The 24,719-nt window shown below is 50.6% G+C and overlaps 7 protein-coding genes and 1 pseudogene across 8 annotated transcripts, besides 1 other annotated feature; 6 read left to right on the top strand and 2 right to left on the bottom strand.

Annotated features, from left to right (window-relative positions):
• Positions 1-372: 372 nt before the first annotated feature.
• Positions 373-2,059, top strand: NCS57_01455900 (Carboxypeptidase; the record flags this gene model as incomplete). Its single annotated transcript, XM_053064159.1, has 4 exons — positions 373-487; positions 537-740; positions 790-886; positions 934-2,059. 4 exons carry the CDS (start codon positions 373-375, stop codon positions 2,057-2,059), a joined length of 1,542 nt encoding a protein of 513 aa, XP_052906442.1.
• Positions 2,060-6,379: 4,320 nt separating this feature from the next.
• On the bottom strand, positions 6,380-7,887 carry NCS57_01455800 (uncharacterized protein; the record flags this gene model as incomplete). Its single annotated transcript, XM_053064158.1, has 2 exons — positions 6,380-7,021; positions 7,072-7,887. 2 exons carry the CDS (start codon positions 7,885-7,887, stop codon positions 6,380-6,382), a joined length of 1,458 nt encoding a protein of 485 aa, XP_052906441.1.
• A 1,158-nt stretch (positions 7,888-9,045) lies between these two features.
• NCS57_01455700 (uncharacterized protein) lies at positions 9,046-10,011 on the top strand (the record flags this gene model as incomplete). Its single annotated transcript, XM_053064157.1, has 1 exon — positions 9,046-10,011. One exon carries the CDS (start codon positions 9,046-9,048, stop codon positions 10,009-10,011), a length of 966 nt encoding a protein of 321 aa, XP_052906440.1.
• A 2,803-nt stretch (positions 10,012-12,814) lies between these two features.
• NCS57_01455600 lies at positions 12,815-14,251 on the top strand (annotated as a pseudogene). Its single transcript has 4 exons — positions 12,815-13,363; positions 13,413-13,494; positions 13,609-13,873; positions 13,918-14,251.
• Positions 12,815-14,251: a sequence feature.
• A 3,261-nt stretch (positions 14,252-17,512) lies between these two features.
• On the top strand, positions 17,513-18,487 carry NCS57_01455500 (uncharacterized protein; the record flags this gene model as incomplete). Its single annotated transcript, XM_053064156.1, has 1 exon — positions 17,513-18,487. The coding sequence occupies one exon, from the start codon at positions 17,513-17,515 to the stop codon at positions 18,485-18,487; it is 975 nt and encodes a 324-aa protein (XP_052906439.1).
• A 1,047-nt stretch (positions 18,488-19,534) lies between these two features.
• On the top strand, positions 19,535-21,052 carry NCS57_01455400 (uncharacterized protein; the record flags this gene model as incomplete). Its single annotated transcript, XM_053064155.1, has 1 exon — positions 19,535-21,052. One exon carries the CDS (start codon positions 19,535-19,537, stop codon positions 21,050-21,052), a length of 1,518 nt encoding a protein of 505 aa, XP_052906438.1.
• Positions 21,053-23,170: 2,118 nt separating this feature from the next.
• Positions 23,171-23,863, top strand: NCS57_01455300 (uncharacterized protein; the record flags this gene model as incomplete). The annotated part of the gene is made up of 2 exons (XM_053064154.1): positions 23,171-23,175; positions 23,392-23,863. The coding sequence occupies 2 exons, from the start codon at positions 23,171-23,173 to the stop codon at positions 23,861-23,863; spliced, it is 477 nt and encodes a 158-aa protein (XP_052906437.1).
• Positions 23,864-24,128: 265 nt separating this feature from the next.
• Positions 24,129-24,527, bottom strand: NCS57_01455200 (uncharacterized protein; the record flags this gene model as incomplete). The annotated part of the gene is made up of 1 exon (XM_053064153.1): positions 24,129-24,527. One exon carries the CDS (start codon positions 24,525-24,527, stop codon positions 24,129-24,131), a length of 399 nt encoding a protein of 132 aa, XP_052906436.1.
• Between the last annotated feature and the right edge of the window lie 192 nt (positions 24,528-24,719).

The following is a 24,719-nucleotide window of genomic DNA, read 5'->3' as shown; positions in this document are numbered from 1 at the left end:
CAACTACTCAATGAGGAAGGCCGCGAACCCTTGCAGATAAGCTCTGTGCCGAACATCCGGTATCAGCATGAGGGTTATGATTTGCTATCTTTTGTACGTAGTAGGTGATTGCCGTGTACTTTTGTAGTCTTCTCTGGAACTTGTGCATATCAAAAGTTCCCAGGAGCAAATTACAGGGGCATGTACGAGAAAGTGACGAGATCGCCCGGCTAAGTCGGACGGCATCATCGTTCGACTTGCAAGAATCAGGAAGTTATGTACGGATTTTGAAAGAATGAGGAATATTTTTACGAGCATTGACAACATATAACAGACTCATGTCCGTCCTGAATCTGCAGAGCCAATAGGCCATCGTCGCTTTTCGTCTCCAAGATGCACTGGAAGACAACCCTTTTTACCGTCTTCGGCCTGGCAAACCTCTGCAAAGGTGCCTCTATTAATCAATACAAACCGGCGCATACCCAGTACTACAACTCAAAGTCGGCTCGTAAGTTGCAGCACAGTCAATGTCCAGGAGTCTTGAGCTAATTTCTCAGCCTATTATGTATCTCCTAGCGGCATCCCTGAAGTCTCCTTCGATGTCGGCGAAAGCTACGCCGGCTTGATGCCCGCAAACCCAAAACTAACAGGCATCAACGACCCGAAATTCTTCTTCTGGTTCTTCCCCACCGTCAATCCCAGTGGCAAGGATGATGTGGTCATCTGGTTCAACGGAGGACCCGGGTGCTCGTCTCTGGAAGGCGGGTCTGCAAGTCTTGTTTGCAACTTGGTTTGACTGACAACTACCAGGCCTCACGCAAGAGAACGGACCCTTCTCCTGGAAGTATGGAACCTACAAGCCCATGCCCAATGCTTGGTCATGGCACAAACTAGCCAATGTCATCTGGTACGCCTTCGCATTCACTTCAGATTAGACCCTTTCTAACTCTTCAGGGTGGAATATCCTATCGGAACAGGCTTTTCAAGTGGCCGCGTCACCGCCAAGAACAACGCAGAGACTGCAGCTCAATTCCTCACCTTCTGGAAGACGCTGGTTGACACGTTTGGCCTTCACAACAAGAAGATTTACGTCACAGGCGAAAGCTACGCTGGCGTTTACGTACCATACGTCGGCGCGGCCATGCTGGAAAAGAAGGACAAGACGTACTTTGACGTGCACGGCGCTTTGTACTACGACCCTGTGATGCCATACTCCGACAAGCTGGCCTTCGACCATGCGTCGTTCCCAGGCTTCTTCCGCCATTGGGAAAGTGTCTTTGCCATTCCGGATAAGAATAAGAAGATTCTCGACAAAAACAACAAGGACTGTGGGCTCGATGCGTACTTGGACTCTCATCTAACCTACCCTCCGCCCAAGATGCCCTGGAAGCCCGCACAAGTCCAGGGATGCGACATCATTGCCAATTTTGATGACATCAAAACCGTCATAAACCCCTGTTTCAACGTCTACCATGTCCTGGATACATGTCCTGTACTATGGGATATTTTGGGATTCCCCTCTGTTGAATACACCCCTCCTGGCGCAACACTGTTCTTCAACATTCCTGGTGTTCGCAAGGCCATCCATGCCCCTTCAGCGCCCAAAGAGTGGGCGTCTTGTTCAGGCCCGGTATTTATCGACAATAACGATAACTACGACCCTGTCGAGCATGAGAAGAAACTTCAGACGCTTATCGAGAAGACAGGTAATGTCCTCATTGGATCTGGCGTTGCGGACTATATCATCCAGCCAAACGCGACGGCACTGGCAGTCCAGGCACTCAAGTGGAACGGCAAACAAGGATTCCAGAAGCCTCCCAAGGATGAGTTTGTGCTTCCGTCCATCACAAACGATGACAAGAACGTGCCCAATTGGTCGGGCGGTAGTGTTCAGGGTTCAGTTCATTCTGAGAGAGGCTTCACGCTTGCAACGGTCAAGACGAGTGGACACATGGTACCGCAATATGCTCCGGCGGCTGCTTTCAGGCAGTTGGAGTTTATCCTCGGGCGAGCAAAGTCGCTTTCAGAACCCGAGCCATTCTCTGTCAATATTTCCACGTCCTTCAACTGGCCGTATTGAGCAGTCAATGGCATTCCTTTCCAGCTTCTAAAGGACATAGAGAGCTCCAAATATGCCATCATTGAGCGCTAATCTTCATTTTGTCCATGCCTTGCGGCTATGTTCACTCCGTGAGGTCCGCTGCCTTGCCAAGCTGCAAGGGTCGATGTACCGATTGGTTGTAGTATTGGTCTGTAGAGTTCTGGTCTACCATCTGGGCCTAGACGCGCCTGCGCTACTCTTTAGACCATGGCTCGACTATGACGGCTAGAGTCGCTGTTTGGCTTAATGCGGTTTCGACGTCCTCTCAACCCATCACTTAGTTCATTGGCCAACCAGCAGAACACTTTTGATTTGGGACTTTCAAGGTTGGTTCTTTGAAGGCGTCGCCAAGTTCACGATCTTCTGGCTCAGTTAACCCATCAAGGGCCGAGCTTCAACTATAATAAAGACCACATTATTAACGCATTATAGCATCATATCCTAATACTAATATAGTAGCCTTTTTTAGCCTTTCTTCTGCCTGCAGTAGAAGACTCATACCTAGCTGCATCATGAAAGGTTAAACCTCTCAGGGGCAGAGAGAGCCCTCACTCTACCGCGAGCAACCCCTCTTATGAGGCTGCCCGCTCTCAGTGAGCGTCCTTTCTCTTTACGAGGCCGCTCTTTCTGAGACTTGTCCGGATGGCTCGTTTCGCTCTGGAGAGTATTCCCTCTTGTGAGACCGCTCCGATGAGCACCATACTCCTGTTGAGACTGCTCTGAATGAGTTCCCCCTCGTGCGGGTTCGCTCCAAAGAGCCTCCTGTCTCTGGAAGAGACGCACCCTCAACGGGTACCATATCTCTTGCGAACACCCTTCCTCTAGCAAGGTCCGCCTTTGAGGGCGCATTTCTCTCATGAGATCATTTCTAAAGACTGTCCCTCTCATGAAGCGCTGCTCGATGGAGCTCCACTATCAAGAGTACCTACTTAAACAAAAACATCTGTGCGTTGTGTAGACCCGTTTGTGCAGCGCGCATTGAGCATTGAGCACACAATAGAGTTGTGCAGGCTTACGTCATCTCAGTTCATCCACTTATCCATCATCCCACGTGACGAGAATTGTGCACTCGACCAAGCCGATAACGCCGATACCGGCCGGAGACTAAAACGGTATGTACGGCCCCCGTTAACGTTTTCCACCGTTTTACTCCACCAACACTGGATGGCCTTGACGACTTTCACGAATTGACCAGCGTCGTGAAAGATATCCTCACGCGTAACTTGTACTTCCTTCATCTCCCAATGTGAGCCTCCTTACTCCGACCAGATGTGACAGCTCTCATCCTTGCACCAATAGCACCAACACTATGGGTGGGCAAGCCACAGCTCATTCCTGCGGCAGAGCCATCTCTGGCCCTCCGTACAGCCTCCTTTACGAAGAAGCCACTCAATACCATCACCACCACTCGTCCCCAGCTCGTCTGCATCAAGCAGCGATTTCTCAACTCAACCTCAACTTAACTCTCGGTCCAACTCTCATCAACATCTCCTCTTACCTCTCATTCGTCATGGAGGACACAACCTGATATTTTCTTTGTTCTGCTCTTAGTGGCTGCGCACAGACGAGTGTGAAGGCTCGGTTGCTATTGTCTTTTCGGCCTTTACCTGACGGCTCACATTCCCACATCGTTGTACATTTTCTTTCCTTAATTTTCCCTCTTCCCCCTTTTATCACTTTCATCTTCTTGTCTTTACTTTTCTCGCCTCCAGGCGATTCGACGTTAATCTCATACCCCGCCCCCCCCCCCCCCCCCCCCCCCCCCCCCCCCCCCCCCCCCCCACTTGAGCCCTGCTCACTGTTGAGATGCCTCCCAGCCCAACAAAGAAACCTCCCTCTTCCCCTCGCTTCAGAGTCCAACGGCGAGAATCATATCAGCAGCCACGGGATAGCACTCGTCTTGCCGCTTGTTTTGAACGAGAAGTCGCATCGCACGGTGGGCTTGACCAGTTGGCAATTGTTGCTAGCTCAGATTCACTGCTGGCCGCCTCTTCTCGGCGTCGCATGTATTCATCCAGCATGAAAGAGAATCCGAATTCCGACGGCGGCATTCAGTCTTCTGATAGTCCTCAGCCTCAAGATCCACCGCACGCTGATGCCATAATCGATGCCGAGACCGAGACCGAACCAGCTCAATTTCTGGAGACGCCATCAAGTCCAGAGTCTCTCGATGACCACACACGTGTTGCTAGCTCTGAAAATGTCCAGCCTTCGACAGTCCCTCAAAGGACTACATTGTCGATCTCGGTGTCATCAAGGCATATCCAACGCCCGCTGACAAGATCAGCAACAGTAACCATGAGGCTGACCTCTCAAGGCACAGGATTGATGCCTACACTCCCCAATAGTCACCACCACATCTCGGCCTGCATTTGCGGCGACACTCGTCTCCCACGCACTTGGACCGCGTTGACAACAACGGTGAGCACGCATACTGTTCACAAGTCACATTTCTGACCCTTGACGAAGTGCCTGCCCCTAGTTCTCACGATGATTCCGACAATGAACCTCGGTGCAACCCATCCGCCTTTGTCCACGACAGGCATCTCTGTCAGAACATGTCCCAGCCGTCATGCACCGTACTTTTAAATCATGACGTCGACTGGACAGACACTCCCAGCACACCCATTTCCTTCTCCTTGAGTGAAATTCCTCAACCAAATTTGCAATGGCTTCAACTCTTTGTCCTCCCCGTCTCCATCGGAACCAGCATCATTTTCATTCTGACCACTTTGATCACACCCTTCACAGTATCCCTTCCCCTTCGGATGTCATTCACCCCACGAGATCCTCCCGCCTCCCCTTTCCGACCTGTTGACTGGTTTGACCAAATTGCCAACCTCGAGACGGCTCTCATATCCATATCGCGGGTTATCTTGTTTGGTGAGGTGTCTGAGGAGGACCCAGGATGGAGATGCCTGCCCGGCCTTCGTCCCTTAGAAGGACCTTTGCACTTAGCAGATAATGACAATGCCGCCACGCTGATCTGGTCTTCTAACTCTCCCTTTTACCCTCGATACAAACCGTGCGATACCATATCCAACGGTAGTTTCGTTCCCGAAGACTTCTTCTTGGAAGACCTGGAAAAGAGCCTCACCATACCCTCCCAACCTTGACCGTCGAGGAAGATCGAATGTCTCCAGGATCAACTGTTCTCAGCCCTGCAACTGATGGCCAGCAACAGCTAATACCCACTGCTCGACCTGAGAGTGGCTGGGATATATTAAACCTAGACCAATTCCTGGCACATCTCCGCCGCATCCTAACCTAGGCTCTTCCCAACGTCAAGTCATCCTATTTCCTTCTCCATACGCACTTTGCCCAGTTATTTCCCTCCTCTGCCCTTGAACGCATCGTACTCATCTGGCTACGCCTTGATGAGATGCTCGAACAGAGAAGATCAGGAAATGGTACCTGGAGCTCTGACGCAACTCGAATAGAGTGTCTTTACGGCAAACTGTCCATGATCGATTTGGTCGGCGCGGACTCGACCACCCAGTGGTAGATGCCTACCGATGCTTCTGTAGTTCCGATCGACATTCCAGACGAATTTCTCCTGTTGGTGTCTGAAGCTGAGCAGGCCAGATATATAAGCTCTAGGGAGTTTGTTTTCTCTGTCTCTTCAGAGAGTGAGTCACCCATGAACTTTCAAAGCTTGTATACTGACCGATCTAAGGGGCCTCGGCCTCTTTGTCCACGATATGCCCGAGCATGAGAACTCCGACGCCGGAAGATATTCCCAGGCCCAAACTGTGGCCTGAGGAACAGGAGGCCAATAGAACAGCCCACCAAATTATCAACATATTCCATGAACCCTCACTCGCGCTCACCGAGGCCAAGATGACGACCCAACCTTACACCAAGCCTACAACCTCACATAGTACAAGGAGGCCCTTGACCAAGTTTGCGAGTCGCTCCAAGACGTCAATGCTCGCGTCGGCCAGGTCGTCTAAGCTACTTCACTTGAGACTACCGAGTGGGGGCACATGAGAGATGCGGCTACCCGAGTCCGTGATGCATTCCCATTTCTGCAGGAAATCGCTCTGGTCCGTCTTCAAAACATGAAGCGTAGAGTGGAACGAGGTGCCATACTCCTCTCAGTAGCGGAGGAATACTAAGCCAAACTCAAGCGAGAGATTGACCAAACGATTGCCGACGGATGGATGCTTGACAATTTCTCCCTCCACCTCCCATCACTCGACGACCTCAGAGAGCAGTGTGAGTCTGCTCTTTTATGACTTTCCGAGGAACACAAGACCATCAGGGAAGTCATCCCACATGCTGATTTCCACCATCTCATCATTCCACCATCTCCTCCTCTTCTCCCTCCACCTCAGACCATTCCTCGTCATTCTCCTCCATCTCGTCATCGTCATCAACCTGGTTAACCACAGCCCCCAACGCTTCCAACCGATGCGAATCCCAGCTCGCAATGCCCGTCACACCAGTCCCAACCAGCTTGAGTAAGATATCACAAACGCGCTGCTCCTTCTCTATCTGAACAGCCGCCTCACGATGTCTCTCAATCTCCTCCGTCAGTCTCTCAATTCCGCCGTCCAACAAGCCCAGTTCGCGGTCGACAGCCCGTAGTTGGCGCTCCTTCTCGCAGACTCGCTCCTCAGCACGTTTCTTGTCGCTCGGAGCCGCCTGCAGCAACTTCTCACTTAATTCGAATGCTTCTCGATATTGAGCGGGACAACCTGCCTGCTCAACAATGGGCCGCAGCGAGTCCACTGCCAGCTTGTGATGCTGCTCGTCACGAGTGAGCTTTTGAACCTCTTCACGGGCCGCTTCGCGCTCGGTCTGAATCTGCTGCTCTTGCGCACTAACATCCTTGCGCTTCGCTTGAGACTTGTCCAGTTCGGTGCGACAGTCTTTGAAGAGTTCGACTTGCTGCTTGGCTTGGCCAGACTCATTGTTTAGCCAAACCATGTAGAGGGTCTGTGGGGAAGAAGTTAGTTTAGAACAGGCCAGACGGCTGGGGAACTTACAGGAGCATCAGTCATGGCACGATGGCCACCATCGCTTTTGCGGCTTCTAGGAGCCTTGCGGGCCGTCTCCTCTGGCGGAGAACTGTCGCACATCCGGGGTCGCTTTCTGGAGGGAGTCGCAGCGTCAACGCTGGTGACGGTTGTCAGCAGTCTCGCCATTGGGGAGAGGGCGGACATCTGGCCGGTGGGCTTTTCAGGAGAAGGGGCTGTCGCATCGCGTGTAATGTTGGAGGTAACATTCTGATTCTGCTGGGACAAATCTTCGCCGCCTCGCGAGCCAGGCCCATGTCGGGCAACAGAAGATTTGTCTCCAGCTGGAGCATCATGGCCTCCGGGAGTCTTACCGCTGGGCGTGTTGGTAGACAGACTCTGCCGTGAATCTTGGCTGCCCTTATTTCGATTAACGCTAGGGGCCTGGGACTTGCTTCTGGTCGTGCGATCCTGTTGATGGATGCCTTTCTTCTTGTCCGTCATCCACTTGATGATAGCAGTGGCATCGGTTTTCATCAACTTTTTACTCCAGTTGGCCTTGTTCGATGGAATCCGCTCCTCGATGATTCGGTTTAGCTGCTCGATGAATTCATCGAGCGATATACCGGTCGTCTCGACGATTCGGACGGCGTGTGCGAGCTCGTCCAACAAATTCACGCTCCACGTATCAGGGATCTTGTCCTCCTGGGCTAACTCCCATGGCCACTTTCCACAAATGTTGACCGTCTTGCGGAATCGCCCGTGGTTCGGAAGTATATTGTAGGGGGGCGAAATCGGCAAAAGGGGTCGAATCTTGTCGCACTCGCTGTTCTGTAGTCCAGTCATGATGGGAGCCCGTCAGCCACGAGAGGCTGTGTCTGGGGTGTCGGGCGGGATCCCCTACGCTCGTTTTGTGCTGGAGAGGAAAAATGTACGAATCGATCGAGAGGAGTCCAGTGAAGAGGGAGCGCAAACGGTCGGACGCAGGAACGCAGAATGCGACAGCGATGAGGCGATGAGGCGATGAGGCGATGGAGGGGCGGGCGAGAAGGCGCAAAGTGCTGACAACCGGGTAAACAGGTAAGTGACGAGAAAGAAGGTGAAATAAAAATCAATCGACCATGTAAAGACACAAAATAAGGGAAAGAGCGCGCTAAACCGACGATGGAAATGAGAAAAACAAGCAAAGGATGCGACTGATGGATGGTGTTGCGGTTGGTCATGTGCCGGCCTGAGGCAAACATCATCGGTGGTATTTACCCCGAGCATCAGCCGGTGCCAACTCACAATTAATTATGAAGACGGATGCATCTCGCGACAATTCAATTGCTCATGACTGAAGAAATTCCAATAAACCTTACATGCTGGCCCATCATGAGTTGAATCCTCCACAGCACGAATCATGCCTCTCCAATCCGTGAGAGCCAAGGATCATAGTGGCGGGGCTTGTTTCGCTTCAGGGATAAGACTTGCGGGGATTGTGATGCGCTGCCCTCACGTGAGACCCCAGATGTTCCTCGATCTACCCGTACATTACGGATGAGTTGCCATTGCTTCAGATACACTCATTTTTAATCTATAAAAGCCTAGTCATAATGACTTTGGGGTGGGATAGATAATGACTCATGGCGAAGTCCATTCCCATAAGAAATCACTCAAGCTGCTGTTTTACATGGCAAAGAGGGTGGCTAATTTACGCCGATTTAGGGTATGGCTTTGATGCCGTCATGTATTTATGACTATATTTTTGGCTGCTGTGGCTGACGACCTCTTTCACAGTCGTCATTCATGAAACAACGAAAATGAGAATATTCACTTTACCAATCCAAGTCATCTCCGGCATCTGACTTTAAAGTTTCGGCATTATGCGCTGTTGGATTCACAAGCAAAACCTTATAATTCTCTCGGATATAACGCCAATTGGCTGACAATCTTCGTCGTTAGAACCCGTCAATAGCTCAACCCTCGCATGAATGCCAACATCCTTCCTACATGCTAGACATCATGTCAGGCAACCCCCAATCATCGAAGACGACTGGCACTGGCATTATACAAGTCATTGAACCGTCATTCTCCGCTATTTCACCCTATCTCATTACATGTCCTCCATATGGCGACCCAGTCAACCCCGACATCAACATGGACAGAAAAGACTGCCCTAGTTACAATGCCAACTATCTCCAGGCGGCGATCTGGAACTCACTGCCTGACGAAGCACCATCTTTGATCGGCAAAGAGTTGCGGGCCATCTTCTTCAAAGAAACGGCCCTCTACCTACGCAGTGTCGAGCCTTATAGCCTGGGATGGCGTCGAGGTGGACTGTTGACAACTACCAATGAGCCAAGCCTGTCTAAGCAATGGTTCGCGGCAGCAGACACAATCGAATACCTGAACAAACAAATCATGGCTTACTTCGAGCCGACATCAGTCACTAGCGTTGAAGGTGATAGGCTTGGCCGCTATGTGTATCGCGAATGGCTTCGTTTATATGACGGACGGCCGCCCTTCCAGCGGCATTGCTTCTTTGCCAAGGCCGTTCAAATTGGCGAGAAAGGGCCTCGAAACCTGGAGGAACTCACGGCATTCCACAAGGCTTTTTGTGGAGTGATATTAGCTCACCTGGGCGACATGGTCGATTTCTATCCCGAGTTTGATCAAGAAATGGGAATGAACCCTTTGGCTGAGAGATCGGCACTCTTCGGTCCCAGGCCAAGCCAGCGGGTGCAGTCGTGGCGAAATCACGGCCATACCATGTGTCATCTTTTTCGGGCGCTAGATATGGTTGTCGACGATCAGTCTCTATCAGAAGCTAGAGGGCCATCTCGTGCCCGACGTGAGCGCGAGGATGTGGCTCGCTACTTGAAAGGGATCATGACCGTAGGCTGCCACAATACACAGTTATACGTGTCAAGTTGGAAACTGCCGTACGCTTTGTGCGGGAGTTGTTACGCAAAGAAGAAAGCTCTTTAAAGCATCTCAAGCAAGAAGCCCAGGCGCAAAGAGATGAGCCGGAAGAATTATGTGAGGCATAGGTCAAAAGGGTCATGAAGTATTCTGAGGATATAGGTCCAGAGACAAACGGGTATACTTGGTTGGCAACTCGCAGTGCTCGAGCTAGACTAAATGGGGAGGCATTTGATGACGATCAGGTGAATCCATTCTGGGAGCACTTGAACCATTGGGAATGACAGGTACGCCATAAGAACTCTCACTTCATTTATCTGGGTATTGTTTGAGTCTTGTATAGTACTAGATATTCTGTCAACATTGTTCTTGGTTCTTCTTTCTCATTCATTTTCCCTTACACTTCAAAAAGATATGCGGCCGCGATTTATAGAGATCGTATGAGCCGACACACAATCCTCTGCCAGCAGGGCGACGGAGTTGTGTTCTGGCTCAGTTATTCCATTAAGGGCTCTGCTAAGTGAGTTCGCATGCTGACATTTTGCCAACGGCATGGTTACCCACTCTCATAGTAACCAACACGTAGCTAGTTATATGTCCCTGAAAGCCTAGTTCTGCGAGGGCATTTTCCTTCAGCACGTGACGTCTCGCCCTCGTATGTATTCTTTTCCGCATTGCCATTTCACGCTTTCGACCCACCATTTCCACCTCTCAAACCCACAACTCTCAGCTGAGACTGCTCCTAAACTGACTCTCTAGCATCTCATCCACAGAGCTGTCCATCAGGCACTAGAAATGGGGAAAAGGCTCCGTGCTTGCGAAGCTTGCCATAACCTCAAGGCCAAATGCGAGCCCTCGATCAACGATCCAAGCGTCTGTGAACGATGCACACGCTCCAGTCTCATTTGTGTCCCTGCGGCTAGACGATGGCAAAGAGATCGGATCGCGGAGCTGGAGGAACACGTCAAGAACCTACAGGAGAGACTGGAGACAGCCGAGTCTTCAACATACAGACTGTCTGGTCATGAAAACTCGACAGTGGTGACACCTGTACCATCTGGGCGCACTTTTCTCGCATTTTTAGATGCAAATCTTGATCATGAATCCCAGATTAGACCTCTTGAGGCGTGCTCAATCACTGTTCGATCATTTTGGCCCATCATTCCGATGCTCAGTGGCAGTTCGACAAGGTCTTGGCTGGAGTCTTTAAGAAAGGAAATGCCTACTAAACTCGCTGCAATGTTTGCTTTCACTTTATCGCCCACCGGCACCACCATCGATTCTCAAACTCAAGAGGAATTGCGAACCAGAGTCCTGGAAATCCTCGGTTCAGCTGCAGTCGGTCTCGAAAAACCCTCACACGACTTGATCCAAGCTGCCCTGGTAGCCGGCTTATGGGCAAAACCTTCTCTGGATAGCAACCACGCGAATAGCATCCAGCTTGTTTCACTAGCAGAAGATCTCGCTGTGGATTTCGGCTTGGGGCGTCCATCAATACAGAGCTCTCCAGCAGCATGGTTTTTCTGTCTTCAAGGCCATCCAACGCCAGAGATGCAGTAGACCTGGCTGGCCTCCTGGATGGCTTCGAAAATGGCAGCCATCGGGCTCAGAAGAATACATGCCTTGGAGTGGGGCTTGCCTCACCAAGATGCATTACACGCATTGGAAGAGGATCATTCGGACTCTTTGTTCTTGGAGATTCTCTATACTGTCAGGCTTCATGCCGAAGTTGCCAATGCCCTGGAACTCTGCCATCCCCATTCGTTCCATGGCATAGATTCGGACATTGTGAGGGTTACCCAAGCTGATGTCCGCGGCAGACTGGACCAGCTGGGCAGCAGGCCACTCGCACAGCACACACAGCCTCGCTTTCTGCGCACACTGGTGATCATTTACGTCAACGAGCCAGTACTACATACTGAAACCAACAAGATGCTCTTTGGAGCACCGTATCTTGCTGAGAGAATTGGTGTTGACGAGTTTGCCTGCCCCCCAGAAGTCACCAGTGCAGCCGAGGTAGCACTACGGTCACTTGTGGAGGCATGCCACGTCGTTATCGAGCTGGTTCTGAATATGGAACCTGGATTAATCCTTGCTCAGCCATCGCTATGGTTTGGGCCGGCAGTGAGCTACTCGCTCTCCATTCTCGTCAAGGCATTTGTTGCAGTGACAGCACCAGGCAACACCTACGGAAAAGTACTATCCCGGGACGCGATCCGCATTAGAGAGGCAGTGACCAATCTCATGGCTGTCAACTCGTCTCTCCTGAAGCTCGATCCCTACATGTGTAACTGGAACACGAGGATCATAGGATCTGTCGAATGGCTTGGAACCTGGCTGGACGATTACGAGGCCGTTATAGAGAGGTATGAGGCAAATCTAGAAAAGGAAGTCGCCGAGAGTGCGATTGGAAGTCTAAGCCACAATTGAGATTTCTAATCTCCTTGTATACGCTCCCAATTGAAGGATTTGACAGCGTTACATCTGTGGCATCTCTAGCCCCGCTTGAGGGACAACCCTTCCTCTGAGCTGTCTATGACGTAGATGACTCCAAGATTTATGCTTCAGATGTCAATCCGTTAGCGGCTTCTGCAGGGCTGTGCTAGAATTAGGCTTATTACCCCCTGGTCGGTTTTATGGGGACGGCCAATTTTCGCCGGCAGCTGTTTTACGGGGATGGACTCACTATGAGCTTAATGAGTTGATGAGAATCTCCGCTTACGACGACGAGATGAGAAATGAATGACGCCTTGACTTGGAGCTGTCTCTTGGCGGTTCACGATGGGAACAATCAGCATCGTGGCACTTTCGATGAAATATATATAGCTAGCAACGAACCTCTATCAGGACCATCTCACAATCCTTAGTTACCCAGCTGAATAGCATCAACAGCATCGACATCATCAACAGCCTCATCAACTCCAGCAACGCAAACATCCCCCCCAACATGCATCTCCTCGCTCTCGCTACGCTGGCTACGGCCGTTGTCGCCCAGTCTGACCTGGCTACCCTGATTTCCTCCCAGGACGACCTCTCGACCCTGGCATCTCTCCTAGCCCTGGTTCCAGATATCGCCGAGACCGTCGCTTCCGCCAGTAACATTACCATCTTTGCACCCACCAACAAGGCCTTTGACTCTGTCCCCAGAGACATTCCTGAGGGTGAAGCCATCGAGTTCAAAAACGACAGCATCGCCATTGGCGCTTTGCTGTCTAACCACGTCTTCCAGGGATACTACCCTTCCAAAGCCGTAACCAACAAGCCCCTGTTTGCGCAGACACTCCTCGACGCTACCTTTGTCAATCAACGCCAGCCTTTCGGTAACTTTACGGGTGGCCAATACAATGGCATCGTCAAAGACGGCGACGACGTCGTTGTCATCTCAGGCGAGGAAACCCTCTCCTATGTGACCGAAGCAGTGAGCTCTGTTCCAACTTCTGACTGCGATGTATACTGACCATGTTAAGGACATCAAACTCGGCGATACTGTCATCATACACAAGGTCGATAAGCCCCTCAGTTTTGGCGCCCCTCTCCAGCTGTTCACTCGTCGCGACGGCCTCCTCAAGTTCAACGCCGCTCTCACCGCCGCCGACCTCCCATATAACTTTGGCAACATCGGCTAGGACTCAGCCGACAAGTTGAACATATCTGATTTTACAGTCTTTGTGCCCAACGATGCTGCTTTTGAGTCGATTGGCTCTGTGCTGGAGGGTGCCGATCTGGAGACCTTAAGGGAGGTCTTGACCTACCACATCGTCAGCGACGTCGTTTTCTCAACGGAACTGGCCAACGCAACTTTGCCAAGTCTTCAGGGCGCCAACTTAACATTTACAGTGGCCGAGGATGGGACCGCATGGGTAAATGGCGCAAAGATTGTCTTTACCAATGTCCTACTATTTAACGGTGTCGCCCATGTTATCGATGGGTAAGTCATCTCCTCGCTCTACGGACAACAGCTGATCATGTTAGTGTTCTCAACCCTGGTGATGCCCCCTTTGACAGGGCAGCCCTTGAACTGGCTGCTAATCCCACCGATCGTGTCGCCTTCCCGGATGCCTCACCTGTGTCCGTGTTTCCTTTCTCAACTGTGAGCTACGACACGGATGATGTATCCTACACGACTCCTGAGTTACTGCAAACCCTATCCGCAGTGGATGCAAATGCCGCCGCGGCAGTCACAACCACAGAAGAGATCTCGACGCCTACTGGAAAAGCCACAACTGTGCCTACTACCGGGGGTTCGAAGCTTCTAGCTGGAGGAGCAACCTTGATGGCTCTCTTTATGTCTATTCTCATCATCTAACAGCATTGAGATACATGGTGACGAAGTAGACAACAACAGCCTGGATTTGTCTTATGGGGGTTGGGTTTAGATTGCCTGTTACACTAGGATTTATTGAATGGGGGGTGGTCTTCTAGCTCTCATGTCACATACTAGCCTAAAGGCTGCCTAAGCTCTCCCCTATTCTAAGTACAGCTATTATGCTATCTGCTTTAATACCCCACTTGATGGCGGCTGGTGTCTGGAACCTTTCTATCTATGGCTCAGTCATCCCATCGAGGGCAGGGCTTCAACTATAACAAAGACCACATTATCAACACATAGCATCATATCCCAATGCTAACACGGTGGTTGTCCCAGACATTGATGCCGCTAGAGTCCCCATGGCAGTTCCTTGAACCGTATGCGCGGATGTTGTAGGAGTGAACGCCGCCGCTGAGGCAAAGGAGGTTGGTGGCACATCCGATATGAATTTTTGCAGGTGGATGTTCAAATAGTAACAGAGATGACGGCTTATTGAGGTATATTGAAATGTGCTTTGGGATGTGCTTTTCTATATGTATTGAGCTGTGTGGTGCCGCGGACTTCGATGATTAGGGTGAACAGACTGACGTGACGAACGGCGTGCCCTTCGTAGCAAGCTAAATACGTGAAATTAGCACAATTATTCAACATCGAAAAACTCAGTTCCCTCTGCATTGAGCTGATGGATAGTGCCTCTCTTGAAAAAGGCCTATTCTGCGCTCGTGGATCTCCGCTGACCTGGGTTTGAGGCTGTGAACATGTCTGCTCTTCACAGCTGCGCTTATGGTGACGGACCTGTGGATATAGGGTCTACATCACCCATCCTTCGCTACTCCACTGTCGATGTGCAGTATTTACCACGGGTGTGCAACAATATGCTCTTTTGGGATATTCACGCTTGAACCGACGCAGCATTGTAACCAGTACATTTCCTCATCTTGGTCAAGTAGACAGACACACCAACGCATCCAAGTGATGTATTCTACTTGACAATGGGATCCCAACCAATGAGATCACAGTATTATCTCTATCCCCTGTGGCTTAGTTGGCTAAAGCGTCCGACTGTTATCAGCAGACAATCGGGAGATCGGAAGTTCGAGCCTTCCCGGGGGAGCACAAGTGCTCAATTCATATTTTTGCAAGGCATCGCCAACCTGTTTTATTTTCGCTTCACTACTCTTGATTTTTAGTCAAATTCCATGAGATATGGCTGCGTTGATCTTCATGGCCACATGTGTCTTTCTTTTTCATCTTTGAAGTGTGCCAGTAGCATGACTCTACGGTTATCCGCAGATCACCACGTAGTTTTTACCAATATCTGTCTTGGTTACATGACAATGTGACTTAGTACATGGGATTTTGGGTATCTCAAACGAAGTAATCCTGACAGGCGACCTTTTGGGCTGTCTCACTCTGTGTCACTAAGGTTCGATTCCTGGCGGTCTTTGGGCGCCGATCACGCTCCCAGCAAAGGCCGAACCTGGCGCTCACATGTAATTAGGTCAAGTACGGCTGTGTTGTTTCTACTTAGTTGCTCCGAAGCCCCTAGCCTTATGCAGCATTTTGGACCAAGTGCCTACCTAGCTCAAGGTCGACCTGGTGATTTCCATAAATAATTAACATCTCTACACAGAGCCCCAAATGTCTTCTCGCACCAATTACAAAACATGAGATTCAGGTACAGCGAGCAACAGGGTTGTCAGTTCGACATCTCGGTGAGTTTTGACGGCATTATAGCACATTATGTTCGGGGATGGAGCCGAAAAAGAGAGAAGTTGGCAGATTATGTGCAACTTCCGAATCAGCCATCAAGACTTTTGTATGTGGCTCTATACCCGACGCACTTCCCCGACGAAAATCATGCTCAGCCTTTTCGTGAATGGTATAGGCAGTCAAGAGGGCATCGGGTTCAGGAGCTATCTTCTGGCTCAGTTATCTCATCAAGGGTTGGGCTTCAGCTATGTAAAAAAAAAACACAATACAGGTTCAAGAGCAATGAATAGCAAGTGGAATAAAAGCCAAACGCATCCCCCGTAAGCTTACATCGTCTCCCTCGGTGACCTTGACGAAACAAGGCAGGGATTCTTGCGTGATTTTCCAGCATTGGGCTTTAATTCTGCCATGTGTTAAGTATTTTGTTCTTATATATTGTACCCGATGAGTCCTCTTTCCTTGTGGAGACATCATTGATATCAACAAGAAGAGGTAATTGGATCTATGAAATACCAGACCGCCAGCTCACTTCGCCGATGTGGGAAGAGATTTTGCAAGCTCTTTAGAACAAGCTTTAGGATGTTCATGCAACTGCCCTCAGTTTGTACCACACCGATATTAGTTGTGTCGGGCCGGTCGCACTTAATGAGCACCTCAAGTCGCGTGCCGGCCGTTTTGACTCACGGAAGGATTGTTGAATTGGTCTGTAAACATAATACTTCTCTTCTTGCAAAATTCTCAAGACGGTCTGCTCAGTGCAGTCACAAAGAACCTATTCATCCCGTTAGGCTGAGTCCGCGGACTTGGTAATGTCAGCCATGACATTGGAGGCCTGGCCTCCATCCCATGATTGCCAGTCAAGAGGAACCTGATATTTCTGTTACCAGTTATCTGGCTAGTAAGCTGAATAATGTACTTGCAAATAATCTTTTTTGCCATCCTCGAAGGCGTCGCCACAAGAGGCCATCAGCCACGATATCAAGCAATAGGTACAGTTATTAACCCTAGCTTACGGTATTTTGAAGCAATAGGATTTGATGCCGTCATATGTTAACGATGACCATGTCCTTAATATTGTGGCCAATGGCCTCTTTTGGGGACGGGATGGATTACAAGAACAAGAAGTACACCTGTCCACATACGCTGGCAAAGCACAACCCCGGTGCAGAGAGGATGCGGCACTTCTGCCTGGTGGGAGCCAAATTCACGTGGATACCTCGGCGAGGGTTGCAATTGCAGTGGCTGGGTTATGTGTAATAACCAACGGCGTTCAAAGCGGGGATTGTTCCAGGATATAGGTAAAAGATAAAAAGTGCATAGGCATCCGTGGATGAAGTTCTAGGCTACATCCATGCTAACCACCACCCCCGTCATTCGACAACGAGACTGCTGACTCACCATCACTGGCGGAGCTGCCAACTTGGAATTATTTATTCCCGGCACAATCCGCATGTCGTTTATCACTCATGTCAGCACTCCTTTGTCTCACAAGGGAAGTACCGTCGTTATCAACAACCAAGCCAACCCTACTATCAAGTTCAAGCCATGAGCCTGTCCCAACTCCCTCGCGAGACTCGCCAGAAGATCTTTGATCTGGTCATTTGCTCTCCAGATACGCCACCAGCCTCTCCCTCAGCCACTCAGCATTCGCGAAGTCGTGGGATTCGCGACAGAGGAATCTGGTGCATCCAGCCAGAAAATCCCGCCCTCAGCCTCCTCTTGGTAAACAGACAGTTTAACGACGAGGTCCGGAAGGTCCTTGACTTCATACCCGCCGACTACTTTGTTGACATCATGTTTGTCAAGGATTATGGTCTTTGGCCTACCTGGCATATTCCAGTTCTCCCACGAACGAAGTACATCAAGTCTATCAACGCCACATTCCGGCTCTTTGATCCCACCGATGACCTAGATCCCCGCTTCAGGGGCAGCATGGACTTCTCTGGCGGCGACGGTGGGCCAGAGGGAGCTGCGTGGTCATTCTATTACTTGTTGACAGGAGTTCTTCAAAAGGGACCGGGAGACTTGGGACACTTTGATGAGTACTTCATCGAGGATATTACCGTCAATATTCTTGAACCAACAGATGGAGCTTCCCACAAGAGCATCGCATGTGGAGATCGAGAGCTCGAGCTAGGCAATAAACCACGTCGGTGTTTTGCTAGGAAGCTCTTCTCTGACGAGGCTATCAAGCCAGAGGAGCGACTTGCCATGTATATGGCGAGCAATTTAGGCAGGGTTCTAAGCCTTGACTACCACACTACGAATTACGGGATGATACTATGGGAGCATATTATGGTTGGCATCGTGCTCAATCTGAGCGGTTCGGAGTATAGGCGGTTCGGAATGGAAGAGTTGATTGAGGGGCATAGAATCCGAGACTGGGGGATGACGCCCGAATACATTGCGGAGCGCAAGGAGAAGTACGAACGTTGGAGGTATTGGCTGGATGAAAGGAGGCGACTAGTGAAGGGAGGTCTCAGGTTGAATGGCGAGCGTCCTGTGTCATACATTATGTAGACTTGTGCCGATTAGAGTTCTCTCTTGCCTCACTGCTTGATAGCAACTTTGGCCAAACTGGGCACGAGTAATGACTAGGTCTTGTTTGCTCCACTGTTACCATCATCGAAAGATCGGCGGGCTCTAGGCGATCGGCCATGACCCAGCATGGCATTATTCTTAGGTCTTATTGAGGAATGCGCGACGGCTTGGCTAGAACTTGGGATAGATGATGGTCCAGGTGGCTGTTGTTGTTATCCGAGCGGACTGTGTCATCTCTGGCTGTTGTCTCGGGAAATGTGCTGTGATTTTGGTAATCTCTCCGAGTACAGAGAGACTTATTTCATGCGGTGAGATCCTCTAGTTAGCTATGGGCTTTCTCAACGCATTGAGTCTGATTTGTAAAGGTACCTCGTTCGGATTCTAGTGGATCTCTGGAATTCCTAGCTTGAGGAAATCCCGCTGTCGAACTAGGAGTGCCCCAGAGGTGATGAGCTAAGAACCTAACTTGCCATAGGAGGATAAATCGTTAAGCTTTCCATTCCGCACTCGCAAGCATATCCTCAACAAAGAAAACAAGGCGTGATGAAATTCTAATAGTAGGGTGACGATCAAAAGGCGTCTATAGCCTACCCTGGAGACATAGCGAACTCTCTTGTGGGGCTTACTTGTGCATTGCCACAATGCTGTGCAATCAGAGTCAAGCTCTTCCGCACTCTGAGGCGCAGACAAGCCCTTTGTGGAGAGGCCTGCGTCATCACTCGCAGGGCCCGCACAAGCCACGCTTTCTGTTTTGGAAGTAGTGTAGGACCATAACTGTAGTCAGACAAATTTACTAGGGTATCAGATAGTGCTTTATCAGACGCAGGGGTGCCTGATCGTCCCCTCAGCCCAGGAGGTTGTTTTTTGTATCCTTGCAAGGCTGTCCATCCTACAAGTGGGATTGCGCCCCTTCAAGGCAGAAATGACCAGGGGAAACTGTGTTTAGCATATTAATGCTCGGTCATCATCTTTTCAAAATGCGCTTAGTTGTCTTCCCCGGCTTACGAACCCCCATGCACCTACGACATGCCTCTATTCAATCGTCTCCGTGGAGTAATATCTGGAAACCAAGCTGACGTGGACCCTCATTGCTGGAAGCTACCATCTTCATACTCGAGCTGCAAGCCTGGCGGCAAGCAGACAGTCATCCCGGACCCCAGCATCTTCGTTAATGCCTTCCCCCCTACCGATGCAGAGGTGGGAAATACAGCCACCATCTTGGCCTGTCCTGATATTAGCCATGCCGCCGTGCATTTGGCGCTGCTTGAATGTTTTCGGACCTTGCGGCTTGAAGCGAGCGCACTCCAGGTTGACGTTCATGGCCTGCCAGCATATACCGAGAAGCCCAGAGATGACATCCCCTCGACTAGAACGACCGGACTTCCCGAGTCCCAAAGATGGGATCTCCTGATCAGATTAGCCGTCTCCCGGTTCGCAGTTTGGTGGACCAACATTGACCACGTCCTGGTCCATATTGCGGCGTATGGACACCATGCAGGCGACAAGGTCATGGTCCAGCTGACCAAAGAGTACCTCCCTCCCTTGGACGTGTTACTCGTCTGGTACGCCTTCATGCTCGATTCGGATGCATACAACGCCGCTTGCCGTGACCATGAGCGCCGGGTTGCTCGGCTCGAGCATCTCTGCTTTCCCTGGCTGGCGATCCGCGACGTTATTGACATGGACCGATTCCGCTTTGAACTGCCTCGCACTGCACAAAACCTCTTCTCTACTTTGTCAACCCAGTCTTCTGACATTTTGACCTACTTGGAGAGCCCTCCGGCCTATACTGAGGGTGAAATTCTGCCATTCGAGGCTGACCTCTTCGCCGAGGTTAAAAAGCAGGCGAAGTTTATCGACGACGGCCATAACTTGCTTTGGATACGCGCTCCTGCTCTCATTGGGTCGTTGAAGAGGGCAAGTGTGGAATACTCGGACTATCAACTTAGGGGAGCCTCGCTTGATAGTGATGGGATAGATGTGCCGTTTGGTATTGACCTGTTCTGGCGTACACATCAACTGCATCCGAACCACTACCGTCTATTTCGCCAAGAGATTGGGAACTGCAGGGAGACTAGTGGGTCTAAAGCTCCCATGCTCCAGAGCGTATCCTCCGGCTCAGTGATAAAGGATCTTCAGGTTGTCCCTGGGCTGTGCCAGTGTTGGACCTGCGAGCGCATCCGAGATGATGTCCCAACATTCACACATACACCAACTCCTCCGACTGCAACGTCCTCTTCGGCTCCGCTCCCTTCTTCTACTAATCAACAACTTTCTTCTCTTTCATCGGAACAATTACGCCAGATACAGGACGATCTTGGCTTCTATCTCGCCGTTGAGAAAGCACGCCAGTGTGGCGGTCCTCTGCCGACAAGGCCGCCAACGGCAAGGGAGAAGGCAGCAGAGGCAACTGCCAGGGCGAAGCAAAAGGAGGTTGGTCAAAGGCCGGGCTTGAATGAGTATTTGGAGATCCTACCTGATGGCACACGTAAGATCCGGAGGCAGAAGCACGTAAATGCTTGGGGAAATTGGACATCTATCTGATATATGTCGCTCGCAGAACTGTATCCTCCTTTTTCAGCCCTTAGAATAAGATAGCAAATCAATAGCGTTTCAGATATCACCATACCGGTCTTTGAAACCGCTAAGACCAAGATGCCAGGTCATGTAGTGTAGAGTCTTTCTGTCACCATGCAATACACGTTTTGGCTTCGGCTGTGATGACGGTAGTATTAGTCTAAATGCCGTCTTTAGAGGGCTTCTAGGCACTCTTATGCTGATCAATTTCTAGCAGTTGGAAAAATAGAACTAGTTATGGCCTAAAAGTCTCCAAATCTCCCACTTTTCCTACTTTTCTCCAAGAATGGCTAGTTTAGGTGGTATGAGGAGCTTCCGAAGTAGGTCGATTATGTTAAGCTGCCATCATGCAACTGCAACTCTTCAGCCTTGGGATTAGCTGCTCTCGTATCATAGCAGCTGACTGGCAGACGACAACGCCTCATGTCAACAACAGTGACGCCTCTATCTTCTTCTGAGCTCTTGTATGCTGTGAAACATGGCTTCCCAGACATTGAGTGGTACCGTAGCGAGGCTGCCATAAAAGCCCAGTGGCATGTGATGCGGAGCGCGATTGGCCAGCTCGGCGCTTCCCATCTGCTGTGCGACGGTTTATAATATTGAGACTGTTTAGCTTTCAAGCAGGGGGATTTGCACTTTCACCACACAAAATTCCTTCACCCCGGTTCTCAGCTTTTCTCTTGATTTTCGTCCTGGACTGTTGCTTTAAAAGCTGATATCTGCTCCTGAAGGTGCACAAGCAACCATGGCGCAGTCTACTCCTTCCCCTCAGTACATGTCACTCTCACCCGACTAAGCTCAGGTCTTAGAACACACATCAGAGCCTGACATTTAGTCTGTCTCCTCATTGAGCCCCGACGAACCGCCCCCATCTGCTTCATTGTCGACTACGCCAGCTCCAGGCAACTACAAGCTTGAGGCGGCTCCGAGCTTCATCACTTCTTGGTGCCTTGAACTATTTGCACTATTTGTCTGCCTCGCGTCCTTCTCTGGGCTCCTCTACCTGCTCTTCGCCCACGATGGCAAGCCAATAACGGAATGGACCCAGTTCCCACTATCTCTGAACGCGCTGGTCTCTATCCTTTCTGGAACTTCTCGAGCTTCTCTCGCGTTCGTCATCAGCATGCGTCTATCTTAGGCAACGTGGAACTGGGCCACGGAATACGTGGAACCCCTGATCGACTTTGAACGGTTTGATGCTGCTAGTCGTGGGCCATGGGGAAGCCTCCGCCTCATGAGGTCATTTTTACGACACCCGTACGTTTTGCGCTTGACTTGTCACTTCAGCGACAGAGACCAAGTTGATGCTCAAGATACTGATGAACTTCTTAGACATTGGGCTGACCTAAAGGCTTTCACCAGTCTCGTCCTCCTTGCCTATGAGCCCCTCATTGAGGCTATCCTCATATTGGAAGATCGACCAACTGTGGTAAGTAGCACCGACCACGCCTCTATCTACAACTCGAGCAGTCCCCGAGCCCTCAACCCTCAGGCCGAAATTTCAAGGCCTTCGTTCTTGGACACTGGATTCTGGACAGCCTACTCAGACGTTCGAGGTATAAGGCAGATCGGGTTCCAGGGCCCGATGGCAAAGAGGTCTTCTTCTTCTGACCTACCTTGATTACAGAGGCAATTCAGGATGACATGGGAATAGCAGCTGCTATATGGAATGGATTCTCTCCCCTGGTGAGGAAGCAAAACCTTTGGCCGGCATTTACCTGTGCGACTGGAAATTGTTCGTGGGACAACTATGCTTCACTAGCTGTTTGTTCTAGCTGTCATGACCTCTCTGGACGTGTCAAGAGAACCACTCGTCTCACCACAGTTACCGAGGTCGCCTTACCAGGGAACTTTGGCGATGATGCACCGGATGTTAGCAACAAGGCCATGGAAGCCAATCTAGGCATGGGTGGCTAGAGAATATCAATCACGAAACACAGGCTACCCGAAGTCCAGCTTGAGTTGTCAAATTACCACGGAAAATCACGCTGCCCTGGAATAAGAAACGGGTGTCCGGACACATACTTGACGGCGAGAGTCACAACGAACCGAGGGCATACAGCCTCGTTCGGTAAACTCCATACAATGCTGTAAGTACTCCAATTCCTGCAGGCAAACGAAAGTTGGCAGAACAACCAGAGCACCTGGGAGGAGACTGCAGTGACGAGTCGCGAATGTAGTCTCTGTTTCTGTGTCAATGAGTACGAGAAAGTCGTGTCGTCCTGGCAGAAAAGGAATCGTCCATCACACCATGGTCAGAGGGAAATCCAGCAACTTTTTGAGTACGCAAACGAAACGCTGGATAGGGACGGAGCATGGACTAATGGTCTTTCTGACCTCCAGATTGCCATCACTGCTGAAAACTACACACACCGCGCAAAGAAGTTATCCCAAGTCTCTTTCAACATCACAGAAGAGCCCATCGTTTCGGTACTCAAGAATCTCAAAGGCGGATTTAATCTACAAGATGACCTATCTGAATTTAACTGCACCAAGTCTAGGAGGTATATTTACCCTGCGTTGGGAGGCCACAAACCCCCAGGCCTCCTGGCTGGGCTTGGCGAGACAAACAATACCACCTTGACGTTTGAGAATGTGGCTTTGAGCTTGACCAAGTGGATGCGAGATCGAGAGTTCTCTTCATCTTCGGCAGCTCGCAGCAACGCTACGACGACCATTGTCATCACACACGTTCAATGGGAGTTCCTCGGATTTCCGGCCGCAACGGTCGCTGTGGGCATTATATTTGCTGCGCTTTCTATTTGGGAGACTCAGTAGCTAAGAGGACGAGCTTGGAAAGACAGTGCACTTGCAACACTTGCCCATGCCCCAACAGGAGGCTGATGACGGCAACGTAGACGGCTAGAGCCGAGTCAGTCCTGGTTTCGTGCTGATGGCCTTTCCGGACGAGAAGGGCAGGGTGTAACAAGAGCATGGCGAGAGAGAGCTTACCGTTATTGACCGCATCTGTCCAGAAGTTTACAATGGCAGCAACTGCAGCAACTTCTCCAGCCGCCGAGAGAGAGTTGGTCATGGTGTAGAGTCAGCCCAGGGAGAATCCCCAAGCATCATCTAGGAAGGCGTGGGCAAAGACGACAAAAGAGCCATCGATGGGAAGCCAAACACACATCTCTCCCATAGCGTTGAAGGTGGACCAGACCAGTAGCGAGTAGATCATGTAACCCAGGAAAAGACCCAGGGGTCCAGCTCTAGCGAGGGCAGATCCGGATCCGACAAAGAGACCTGTGCCGATGGCACCTGGAAGAGCCATAAGTTGGATGTGACGAGGGCCGAGATGGCGCTGTGTCTGCTTGGCCCCCGCCAGACGGGCCATGCCAGCCTCGTTGTCGATGACTTCGCCATGGATCTGAGACTCTGTTGGACGAAGGTCATCTCCGACTTTTTCACTACAGCCGGGAGAAGTCTTTGAGACATCTGCCATGTTGACTGCAAGTGATTTCTGTTATGAGAGTTGTTGGCGGGAAGGGGTTGTGAGCAGGTGTTGTTAGAGGGACCGATTCCTGTCGGTCGCTGCTCGGGGAGGGTGTCATGGATCGAGTATTGCTTCTTATATTGCCTTGTAATCTGATCACATGATATGAAGTACATGGCATTGCTAACAGTTCACTGTGAT

This window comes from Fusarium keratoplasticum, chromosome 13 (assembly GCF_025433545.1).
Source record: "Fusarium keratoplasticum isolate Fu6.1 chromosome 13, whole genome shotgun sequence".
Lineage (NCBI taxonomy): Eukaryota > Fungi > Ascomycota > Sordariomycetes > Hypocreales > Nectriaceae > Fusarium > Fusarium keratoplasticum.
The sequence above is the reverse complement of the archived record's forward strand: the minus strand, read 5'-3'. Positions and strand labels throughout refer to the sequence as shown.